The sequence below is a fragment of the Myxine glutinosa genome, chromosome 2, assembly GCF_964187855.1.
Source record: "Myxine glutinosa chromosome 2, kmMyxGlut1.1, whole genome shotgun sequence".
Classification (NCBI taxonomy): Eukaryota; Metazoa; Chordata; class Myxini; order Myxiniformes; family Myxinidae; genus Myxine; species Myxine glutinosa.
In genome coordinates this window covers 94,912,868-94,925,808 of record NC_136262.1, presented here as the reverse complement: position 1 = coordinate 94,925,808, position 12,941 = coordinate 94,912,868, and the positions used below count along the sequence as shown (strand labels likewise).

General features: G+C 44.2%; 1 protein-coding gene across 7 annotated transcripts in view; it reads left to right on the top strand.

Moving 5' to 3' along the window:
• The window catches only part of TTC38 (tetratricopeptide repeat domain 38), a 117,274-nt gene that overhangs the window by 32,402 nt on the left and 71,931 nt on the right, over nt 1-12,941 (top strand). For all 7 annotated transcript variants that reach the window (XR_010983366.2, XR_013622321.1, XM_068107745.2 and 4 more), the window contains one exon: nt 2,746-2,932. Coding sequence is in view for 5 of the 7 variants with exons in the window: in XM_068107745.2 (XP_067963846.2) it covers nt 2,746-2,932 (187 nt within the window). In the remaining 2 variants the exon portion in view is untranslated. The remainder of the gene's footprint in view (nt 1-2,745; nt 2,933-12,941) is intronic.

The window sequence follows — 12,941 nt, the reverse complement described above, 5'->3', positions numbered from 1 at the left end:
CGCTTTACCTCTTCGCGTACCTCCGCGACCTCCTCGCCCACACCTCGTCTGATCTCCTCCCCCATTTCTCCCATCTCTTTGGTAGATGCTGCCCTCATCTGTTCCAAATCATTCCTCTGGGCATCCAATTTAGTTTCCAACCCGATTTTCACCTCCTCGATCTGATCTCCCATCTGTTTAATTTCCCGGGCGGATTGCTCCCCTATTTCCCTCAATTTGCCTTCCATAATATTTTCTAACTCCCCTAACCCATTCTTTACCTCTTTCATCTGGTTCTCCTGGGCAGCCATTCTATTTTCCAACCCCATTAACCCCTCCTTCATTTCTTTCATCCCGTTATCTAACCCCTCAAATTTGTTGTCTAAACCTTCAAATTTTTTGTCTAACTTCCCAATTTGGGCGCTGGTACCCCGCACTTCGTCCCTCATTTGGCTCCCCAATTGCTGACTGGTACCCCTCGCTTCGTCCCTCATTCTGCTTTCCATCCCTTCAATTTGGTTTCTCAGCCCCCTGTTCTTTTCCCTCTCCTCATCCGCCTTGACCATGAAGGCCTGCATTTGCAGCATGAGTAGGTCCCATTTCATTGGTGCTGCGGGCGAGGCTGCCGCAACCTCGTGCGAGCCGCCATTTTGTGCGTCCGCAACCACGTGCGCGAGGGCGCCATCTTGTGCACCTGATACCCCCGCAACCACATCTTTATTGCTCTCCTCCTCCCTCTCCTCCATATACATTTCCCTGGGGTCCTGTGTCGCTTCTAACCCCTCTTCTAATTCCCCCACCGGCATCCGGTCGCCTTGATCATCCATGGCGCAATTTTAAATTTGGATGTGTTTAATAAAATTTTGGCCACTCGTAATTTTGAGTGCGTTAAGCGCACTTCGGGTCCGAATCTCGCTCCTGACACCAAATGTTATGGAACCCAACGTCGGCCTCTTTCCCCCTTATCGAGGGGGGATTAATCCCCTCATCTATGACTGACCGACGTGGTCCTGAGGGTATGACGTCATGCCCGGTCAGCGCTGGGTAGGGTATTAGGCCCAACTGTCCTATGACCTAAATACCAGCGCCTCCCGGTACGCAAGGAAACACTCCCGCTCACGGCCGCAGCGTAATGGCCTGGTTGCGCCGAGCGAAGCGAACTGCGGCGTGAGCCGTTTATCGAAGGGGCTAAACCCGATTCATATGCGTTGGCCGAATCGCGCCACATACACTCAATTTGGAAATCGCTAAAGTGACCGAATGAGAAAGAAGGAAGGCAAAGGTACAGAAGAACAGATATTTATGAATTATTTACACAACCCAAAGAAAAGAGAGCAATCAAGGTAATATACAGGGAAATGGAAGGAGCAGAAGACACAGTGCAATTATTAGCTTATCTATGCAGTCTTAACTTATACCCAGGGACAAGACACACAAAACAAACTCATGTACACAAATGGGGAATTTGTAAGCAGGAATCACTAGAGGGAGGAGAAGGTCCAAGCCGATGGCAAGGCGGGAAGGTTCGGGCAAATGTACCCCGTCGAGGTCCACATTCCGGGCTCGAAGCGAACAGCAGCTGGCAGCTCCGCGTCTCCACAACCGGCAATAGGGCCTAGAGGGTCTCGGCCTATTGCTGCAATATGAGCACCCCCTCACGTCTCATCCTCTCTTGGCTGCTTCAGCTGGGTCACGCATCTGCCACGAAAAGGCTTGTGTCCGCGCTTATATCACGCATGGCGCGATGATCCGCCAACTCCTATGCCACGCCTCCGGTTTTTGCTCACCTCGGCGCTGATTGATGGGCAAGGCTCTTTGGCTCCACCTTTGATGACGAGGTGGTGCCACGCCTGTGATCCGGCGGCTCCTGCCCCCTCCTTGACCTCGTGTGTGATGGAGTCTTGGGGTGAAAATGATGGCAGTGAAAACCGCCCAATGCAACGGTGGCCAACGCCGCCGAAAACAGCCCAAATGTCACTTGCACTTTGAGGAGACGATTTGGGGGAAACTTGAAAGGGGAACTATCTTATTTAATTGATGCAACGCAATGAATTAGTGGACCACAGAGCCTTATACTGACATTTACTAAGGACATAACTACGGAGGGAACGTATGATTTACTACGTGTGTGCGATGGATTAACTAAGGACGACCTTTGACCTTTACACACAAAGCTGAGGTATTTACAAGAATTCATTACACAAATTACACACACAGTTCTCAAATCCTCAACAATATGTATGTATATACATATATATATATACATATATATATATATATATATATATATATATATATATATATATATATATATATATATATATATATGTGTGTGTGTGTGTATGCTTGGTGATGTGCTTTTACCTGCGACATGTCAACAAGAGCTTCGTATTGCTGTTGCTGTTGTTGTCGTTGCGGTTCTTGCTTTGGGTCGATTTTTGAAATATGCACCTATTGGTCGGAAAACTGCCGGACCACACCCACATCTGTCGGTTGACTCCGTCCACCATAGTGCCAAGACAATAAATTGGGTTAATACCTTGGGTGAGCGATACTTCACTTGTGATCCATAATTGGCAAAGTGTAAAAGCAACAGGATGATTTGATTGGGAGTGTAATCAAAGTTCCACACTTGTATTTATGTCATGCAAACTCTTCCCACTGCAGATCCCCATGCCATAAAAATGATATTTTGCAACACTTAATTTTTTTATGAGAAGTTGAATAACTTAACCACCAGTCTTTTTGTTCCATTTCCTCAACCAGTCATGGGGAAAGTTCTCTCTCTGGGAACAAATCTTCTGGGGACAGGAGTTTCACCAGAAACAGATGATGGTGTGAAATTTGAACTGCAAGAGCTTTGTAAGCTTGAGGAAAACCTTGGAGACAAAACCCGGATTCTTTCTGAGTGGGAAAAACAGCACGTAAATGCCATCCACTTGCTCTCGGAAGGGTGAGCACTGCTGTATATATGTACACTGCTGTGCAAAAGTCTTCGACATTTTGCATTCTTCGACTCTGATGCATAAGGAAAATAAACTTTGTGTTTCATTGCAAATCCACCTAAATGAAAAAGTAAATATTATTCGAATAAACTAATTTTAATCAACATACGATGCATGATATGAATTAATTGTATGTCTACCCTTTTCTGTCGAAACCATTCAAATTAAAAGCAATTAAAAACCATTCTGCTGAAAGAGGGGGAAATCACAATAACCTGAAAAAGGGAGTGCTTGGGAATGGGGTAATTTGGGGTAGAACCTCAAACATCCGGAGCCTTCGTTCAAACTTGACTGATCTCTCCATTCAGGTTGCTTCTGACAAACCAGACTTGATCTGCTTAACAGAAACTTTCCTCCTTCATGATGTCTCTCCCTGATTACTCCCTCTTCCGGGATGATAGACCTGAGCCTCGTCCTGGAGGTGGGGTTGCTATCTATCAAAAACTCTCTTCCTCACTCTCCCTGCACTGCCCTCTCTCCACCTCACCCCCAAGAGTACCTCTGGCTACGACTTCCCCTTCGCTCCCACCTTTTGTTCATATGCGTGTTGTAGCATCCACCAAACAGTGATGACTCCATCTACATGTCACTGTCTGATAACAGGAACCAACTTCTATCGACTCATCCCAACTCTCTCTCCCTCATATGTGGTGATTTCATTTTTCATCATGCCAGCTGGCTGGGTGTGGGTACCTCTCTCACCAGCCATGGCTCCTCAGGAAAGGACTTCTGCGACTCATTGGGACTGACACAATCTGTCAATTTCCCAATCCGGATCTCAGTCAACGGCACATTTTCTCATCTAGACCTGGTTATGACAAACTTCCCTGCAAACGTCTGCTGCTCTTCTTCTGCTCCAATCGGTTCATCTGACCATATGCTTCTTAAAGTGGACATCGCTCTGGCCATTCTCAGAGAGCCTCCTCGGCGTCGACGAGTCTGGCATTTCACTCAGGCCAACTGGCATGGTCTTCAAGCAGCCATCAATCATCTGGACTGGTATCCCATCTCTACTGCCTCTGACATCAACTCATCCTGGGAATCCTTCCAAAGTAAATTGCTCTCTCTCATGCACAGATTTATCCCATCTCGTCTTCAGTTTTCATACCCTTCCTCCCACCCATGGTACTCGGAATCTTGAGTTGAGGCAGTTGCCCTGAAACAACTTGCCTGCGCCTCCTGGAAGGCAAATCCAATGGAAGGAAATCTCATTTCCTTTCACAAAGCCCGGAACAAGTGTGTCCACCCTCAGGAGAGCCAGGAAACAATATCTCTCTCCTCTCAAGACTGAACTCTCAAACCTGTCTCCCTCTTCCAAATCCTGGTGGCGTCTGCTCAAATCTTTTTCAGGTGTTTGTTCCCCTTCCATCCCCTCCCTTACCTCAAGCGGCTACACAGCTGACTCCGCACGTGAAAAAGCTGAATGCCTCAACTCTGTGTTTGCCTCAAAATCTTGTGTCCCAAACCCATCCCTCTCTGTACCCACCGTACCCAGTCGTACCCAGCTGCTCCTGGACTCTGTGTCATTCTCTCCTGACAAGGTGGAGAAGTTTCTGTCAATCCTCGACTCTGATTCTGCAACTGGGCCACACGGAGATGGTATAACACGGGTCCTAAAATCCTGCTCTGCCGCTCTTTCACAGCCTCTCTCTGTTCTCTTCACCCTCTCTTTTGCTCAAGGTCATCTGCCATCAGCTTGGAAATCAGCCAAGATTACTGCTTTATACAAAAAATGTGCAAAAACAGATCCTTGCAACTACAGACCAATCAGCCTTCTCCCAATTATCAGCAAAGTCATGGAAGCCATCATTGCTTCGGATATCAAATCCTTCCTCTTCTCCAATAGCCTGATCTCTGATCATCAATTTGGTTTCAGACCAGGTCACTCTACTCTGGAGATGGTGCTTCTGCTGTCTCAACAATGGATGGAGGTCCTCAATGTCAAAGAGGAAATTAGAGCTGTCTCCCTTGACATATCACGTGCCTTCGATACGGTCTGGCACCCCGCTCTGCTCACCAAACTCTCCTCCTATGGTATCCATGGAAATCTCCATGCATGGCTTGCGGACCTCCTCTCTGGTCGTAGTCAACGTGTGGCCCTGAATGGGGTTCTCTCATCTCCCCTTCCTGTTCAGGCTGGAGTTTCCCAAGGCAGTGTTCTGGGCCCTGTGCTTTTTCTGGGCTTCATCAATGATCTCTCTGACTCTCTTGAAAATCCTCTCTATCTCTTTGCTGATGACTCCACGCTCTGCTGCTCCATTCCTCATCCCTCAGATCGGCATTCTGCAGCCTCTTCACTCTCTGCAGACCTAGACAAAATCACAGACTGGTCAAACAAGTGGAACATGTCTTTCAATCCTGACAAATCTCACACTCTCACTGTGTCTCTCAGAAAAGACCGACTGGACAACCCTCCTATCTACTTTCTGAACAATTCTCTCCAAGAAGTTCTGTCACTCAAGCTTTTGGTTCTCACTATCTGCCATGATCTTTCCTGGGAAAACCACATTTCCAAGCTGGCCTCCAAAGCCTGTCGCCGACTGGGCATCATCCATCGTGCGAAGTCCTTCCTTGGCACACCTGAGCTCCTCACCACATACAAGGCTTTCATCCGCAGCTCAATGGAATACTGTTCTCCCCTCTGGGCTGGTGCTCCTGCCTCACACCTAGCTCGGGTTCACGCTGTTGAAACCAAAGCTTTCAGAATCATTGGAATCTCCCACGATGAAGCTAAGTCTGAGGGCCTTTCACTCACTCACCGCAGGCAGGTCGGTGGTCTTTCTGTCTTTTACCAACTCCTATCCGGCCTAGCTCCCCCAGCGCTATCTGTGCTCTGTCCCACAAATATTCCTACAGGTCGCACAAGACCTGCCTGCAACCCTCTTCTGGTGAAATTGCCAAAATCAAGACTCTCTGCTCACCTTCACTCCTCTTTACTGTCGCCTCTGGAACAAATGCCCTCACTCTCTTCAATCCCACTCCTCCCTCCAGGTCTTTAAAACAGCTGTTCACCACCATCTCTTGTCGTCCCCCATCCAAAATCTTGATCTCTTCTACCCCCGTTAATTTACCCCCAGATCCACTTTTTTGAAATATCGATTTCTTTCCTGGAAATTCTAGCAGAATCCATGTGTTTTATACCTCTCCCACCCCCACCCCCCACCTTCCCAGGCCTCCTGCCCCAAGCCCTCTCACTCCCACAGATCTTCCGATGTCCCTATTCTCTGCTGTTGTACTTGTGTGCTTCCCTCTCTCTCCCCCATCTTGTCTCCCACTCCCTTTATTGTATGTTTTGTGTGTCCGTTTTTTTTTTGTAATTGATGTTAGCTCTTACACGAGCCTCCATATTGTGTACAAAAAAAATAAGTTGGTTCACAGGTGAGAGAAAAGAGGAACAAATGTGTGGTGTTAAGGAGTGCACCTGGTTTTGGAATTTAACAAGAAGAGGAATACTGGCAGACCGTGTGTGTCCTGGGTGAAACTTGGAACTTGGGAGGAACAGAACCGATGACAGAGGGTGAATACCAAAAAGGAGGCAGTAGAATACAGAGAAGCCACCAACATGTCTGCTACGTGAGTCCCACATGCCCAGACACTCCATTTTGGCATGGGAGGTCCCAATAATTTTGAGCTCCCTGCTTTCCACGGCATTGAGAGGCAAGATGTTCTGCAGGAGTGCCAGCCCAAAGGGAAGAGAAGTACCCCATTATGCGGTCGAAGGCCTTGTTGGTTGTCATAACTTCAGATTGGCCAAAGAAAGCCCTTGCAGGACGCAGAATTCTCAATACAAGAATCAGCAGCTGGATTTGGAGGCCATCTTGGAAATATGGTCTACCGGAGAAAGATAATGATGGCTAATGGTGAGGCCCAAAAGTTTGATTGACTTAACCTCTTCAAGTGGTTTGTTTAAAAAGTAGATGGGATGGATGTTTGCCAGATGGTCCTTTCCGAGACACAGGGATTTGTCGTGGTTGAAAGACATATTCCTGGTGTTATACCAGCTCCTGATTCTATCAAGATCTGCAGAGAGGGAAGAGGCTGCTGCCTGCCTGTCTGAAGGATGAGAAATGATATGGCAAATGGTAAATTCATCAGCAAAGAGATTGGCACAATTTTTCAGGGAATCATAAAGATGAAGAGGAGGAACAAGACTGGGCCCAAGACACAGCCTTGGGGCACTCCAGCCTTGACAGGATGATGTGATAAGAGGTTCCCATTAGGAGCTACATGCTGACTACAGAAATGGAGGAAGTCAGTGATCCATTAGAGGAGGTGGCCTTAGATGCCATAAGCAGAGTAGTCTAGTCAAATTTCTGGGAAACGTGAATTCATGAGGCATTTTTGAGTAAAAGCAAGCAAACCACTTTTTCTGGGGTAGTTTTTCGTGCTGAATACGAATCTGTTGTTTGCCAAGCCCAAAAATGCGTAATTAGGTCACTAATCAAGGTCAAAGGTCAATGAGTGCAAAATTCAAAATTTTTGAAAAAATGTTTTATTTTACATCACCTATCTGTACATTTCAATTATTTTACAGTATTTTGTCTGGTAAGGTTACTACAGCTTTTCACAATTATGAAAGTAAAGGGAATTGTGAAGGGAAAAAATCTGATTTTTGTGAATATATCCGTAATGAAGCAACTTTTCGTTTTTTGACATACTGTTTTAATTCACTTGAATTGTTGCCTTAAATACCATCAGTGAAGTGGTTTACCTGAGTCCTATATAATAGCAAGATTGTTTTCTACACTAAATGTCAATATTTGACTAATTAGCCACTTAATTAAGGCTAACGGTCACAAGGCGCAAAGTGCACTTACATGGCACAAGGCGCAAAATGCACTTCATGGCAAACATGTTTGGAGTGCAGGCAGTTGATCATTATCACATGTATTCTTAATTAATCCTGAATCAATTGCAGTCTGTCAGACTGATTGGCTGGAAGGAGGAGCCATCCAGGGGAATGCCAATTAACTTAACTGTGTAAGCTCTGACCCCCCCCCCCCCCCCCTACTTTGGCCTGTTTCGACATGGTGTTTCACTGGCATTGCACTTGCAGGCCTCAGTGCAGAACTGTTTCCCCCACTTCCGACAAGAGCAACTATCAGAACTGCAACCTTTCTTGCAACCACACTGAGTAAGTTCTCGGCATCCCTTTGGAATTGACGGTAAAGTTGTAAGAACCGGTGACAACTTGTCATCAACGAGTTTCCATCCACAATCAGTCGGCGGTGGCAGATCTGTCATTGGATTACTGGCCTCTCTCCAAATGAAACTTTGGTAGTTTGCACGCTCTATGTGGAACTTTGCTGCATCACTAGATGGAGGTAGGGTCTCCGTTGCATGGCATTTGTTGAACAGTTTAATACGGGCTTGATTACAGTTCTCAGATGGTTCCTTGTAGATATGGCAAATGAACTTTTCAGCATCTTCTGTGACCTTCTTTGATGGTGTCGGAAACTGCTGTTGTTGGATCTTTTCAACTGCTGTTGGTATATCCAACGTTGACGTATTGGATGGTTTGATGTCTCCAAGACCGCTTTCAGCAGATGGCCCCCTCTGCCAGGCAGCTAACTGAGTAGCGTGGAATGTATTTTTGCCATCTAGGGTAGAGTCATTGATGTCAATATTGTCGCCAGAAAAATGCACAAATCGTCCCGAAACCAGGTTGCTGGTAACAACTGCCCCAGTTTCTTGATCAAGCGCTTTCAGAGTGTTTTCAGCCATGGCAGTGTCATACCTAAGAACCCGGTTATAGCTGATTATGTGCCCAGCATTATGGAATAGCTCAACTAATTTCTTTGATCGAGTTGACTGGTGCAGCGTCATACCCATTCCAACGTGTTTAGGCGGTGCCTTCTTGTCTCCACATACACCATAGACCATGTCTTGTCCAATGCTAAGGACCCTTGTCTTCTTCACCCAACCAGTTTCAGACATCTCACTTTCGTCAAACTCAGCATCGACACTACTTTGGCCTCCAAGCAAGATATTCACAAACATGAGTACAGATGGTGGTACACTTGCCAACTCTGCTTTTTCGCTTACATCGCAACCTTCGAATGCAGGATGTGACATGATATCACTGCGGAGTTGCAGAGCAACGTGCACTAAAGACAGAAAATGATCATCCTGTTGTCTAAATATGGGAATATAGTCTGCACTGTTCTGACCGCACACCATTTCTGAAAGAGGTATGTGACTGAAATGTCGTGGAAGAAGCAAAGTTTGTTTCTCTGAAGGCGCCAAATTTCTTAGCACAAGAAATTCATAAATGTCCCCAATGCAATTCGACAAAGTTTCTTTAAAAGTCCCCAGTCTACTAAGATACGATGTAGGAATTGTGCCGTCGCACTCACTGGCTAACTCTTTGTACCTCTCGAACACTGCAGATAGTTCAAATACGTGCCCTTTCTCAGCAGAGTGACGCAGCTCTTGACACAACCATGATATCGCCATGTCTGCTGATTTGCTTTCAGTTTCCGCCCTTTTGACATCCCTAAAGAATTTACTAAGACAGTTAACATGGTAACATGCCTCAGCTGAGATTAAATCATTCTCATTTGCAGTACGGACTAAGATGTTATGTACAAATTTAGCTTTTTCCGTAATTTCATTACTCATTTTGAAGGTTGTGACACGACTTGTCTTCTGCTTCTTGTCAAAGTTCTGGCAGAACATACACAATGTCCAGTTCATCTTAGTAGTACTACTGCGTAAAAACGGACATGCTTCAGCCGAAACACTCTTTCTTTCAGGATCTTTTTCGTTTTTCGATAGTTCCTTGGCTAGCTTAGCATTTATTTTCCCCTTGTGTGTGTATGCAGAGTAACATAGCTTATGCCATTTAAGTTTGGGGAGACTTTCTGGAGGCTCTGCAAAGAGAGTCGAAAGCCTGTCCACGGCTGATCGAAATTCATAGTGTCTAAGTTTGCATCGGAGCTCGGTCGCCTCTCTGATGGCAGCAATACCCTGGTTTGTCTGGTTGAAAATCGTATCTTTGACCTGGCTAGTTCCCTGACAAATGATACAAAGTTCAAACGACACATCCTCACGCTGTCGCTTGAGGCTGGCAATAGGTTCCATGGTTGGCCTGAGGGGAGAAACAGAAACCAAACTAAGCACCAGGCACGCATGTTCTGACCATGAAAACTACAACGTTGTATGATATACTGCAACAGCCCTTAAATGATCGAATAAGCGCAGGCAGTGTTGGCCCGAGTTTTAATCTTATTCTCAAAGACACAAAGTAAAGCTTCTTCAAGACAAAACATCTAACCGATATCACTAATTCATTAGTGGTAGATGCATTAGGCACTCATCGTCAATGCCCATGCCCTGCCTGTCTTTTTACTACTGTTAGGTAAATGTACATGTATGTAGGCCTGCCTATGATGTGAGATGTCAAGCATACATTACACATTTGTATGTACATGTATCTCACCAAAGAAGAATGCATTCCTTTACTTTCATTTGATTTTATATTTCATTTTTTAACAATCTTAAAAAGACCCTTACCTGTACTCCTGAAATGTTTAATGCCTGATGCCTAGGGTACGAACTAGATGGCTTATGCTAGGCTATTAGATTCATTCTTCATCATTAAGGGTCTATTGAAGAACACCCTGCTCTGTCTGAATGGAAATGATTTGACAAACATGGCAAATGCATTGGGGTCAGAAAGATGAAGCCACTTTCACTGTTGAGTGAAAGGGATGGTTTCAAGTGCAAGTAACTGTTACGTCATTGCAAGACTTTCGCACTCATTGACCTTTGACCTATGTTGTTTACCGGTGACATTTAGATTCTGTCTTTATAAAATCTATCTCTAGACCATCAATAGGAGCATAAAAACTCTGCCCCATTGTGCATTTAGAGGTTAAACTGCAAGTAAATTACGCAAAAACTAATTGTCGCCCCTTACAGAGATAAAGGCAAATGAGCATAGATGTGTCCTCACGTTTTCCTTTAAAAATAAGATTTTGAAAAGCTTTAGCAACCTTACTAGACAAAATATTGTAAAATAATTGAAATGTACAGATAGGGGATGTAAAATAAAGCATTTTTTCAAAAAAATTGAATTTTGCACTCATTGACCTTTGACCTTGATTAGTGACCTAATTACGCATTTTTGGGCTTGGCAAACAACAGATTCATATTCAGCATGAAAAACTACCCCAGAAAAAGTGGTTTGTTTGCTTTTACTCAAAAATGCCTCAATCATTCTATAAAGGCACATTTTCAGATTTTTTGACTAGGCTAGAGAGTTTGGAGATCAAGGTGGGGTGCCAGACTGTATCAATTAAAAAATAACTAATGAGTAGGAAAAAAAGAGGAACAATAGAGTAGAGGTGAGCAGTGATTCTGTATCTTGAGAGTTTCACAAGAAAGTTAGAAGGTGGTTGCTCGGCGACCATGTGTGCCATATAGAAACCTGTGGGGGAACAAGCACAAAATTGCAAAGGGCACAAGACCAAAAAGGAAGTGGTAGAAAACAAATAGACCACTGACCTGTCAGCAATGTGAAAGATAGACCAATCCTTGTTAACGATTTTCCACGAATGTATAAATAGTAGTCCACTGAAATTCCACCAAAACAACACTTAACTTGAACGGCATTCAGTAGAGAGAATACCTTCTTCTGGTTGGCCATATCACTCAATGGTGAAGATTAACTTAAAAAATTCTACCAGCTGGATCCGGATCCGGATCTTCACCAAAATGTAACCAATTCTTCCTTGTCACACACACAACCTGTCCAACAAGTTTCGTCCAAATCCATCCATATCTTTTTGAGATATCCTGCTATGTATCGTTTTTGGCCCTATCGCCCAATGGTGAAGAATCACTTTTAAAATTATAGTAGCCGGATCCGGATCTTCACCAAAATCTAATCATTTCGTCCTTGTCACATACGCTACATCTCTGCCAAATTTCGTCCGAATCTGTCGACAACTTTTTGAGATATTTTGTTCACGGACAAACGGACAGACAAACAGACAGGGGTGAAAACATAACCTCCATCCACCTTTGGTGTCGGAGTTAATAATTTTCCACGATGCACTTTGATTCAAATTCAACATTCTTGAGAAATATGTTTAAATGGCCTTGACTAATTTTGTGTTTTCATTTTTCCATGTCGAAAACTAGCAACCTACTGTTTGTCATCTCATCTGGGGTTTGTATAGATTGATGTGGATCTTTACCCTTTCTTCTTTAAAAAAAATGCTTATTGAATTCAACCCCCAACTATTTTTGAGGTCAATGTTGGCCAGATTTCTAAAATCCTCAATTTTCATCCGATTAACTTGAAATTTGAAGAGGATTTGCATATCTAGTCACTAAATTCAACTACCAAGTATTTTGAGGTCAACATAGGCCAAAAGATCAACATAGGCCAAAAGGTCATCATAGGCCAAGTTTGTAAAATCCTCAATTTTCATCCGATTAACTTGAAATTTGAAGAGGATTTGCATACCAGGTTACTGAATTAAATCACCAATTATTTTTGAGGTCATCTTGGGCCAAAAACTTATTTTAGGGATTTCGCAAGTATCGTGCTATGCACGACATATTTCTTGTTTATTTGTCTGTTTGTCTTTCAAACGCCTACAGCTTACAATTCTAAACTGATCATCATTAAACATTACCAAGTTGTAGGGGTAGTCACAACTGAAAGGCCTTTTGACGTTGACCTCGAAGGTCATCTTGAGGTCAAATTTCGAAAATCTTCATTTTTCATCCGATTGACTTGAACGTTGAACAGGATTTGCATATGGCATCACTGAATTGGGAAACTATTGGGAGGTCAAAAGGTCTAAGGTCAACTGAAGGTCTGACTTCTAAGTCATCAATTTTCATCAGAAAAGTAATCGATTTTCATCCGATTGACCTGAGCTTTGATTAAGATCTTCAATTTTCATCTTAATGAAACGGACAATTTGATGTATCCATGACAAC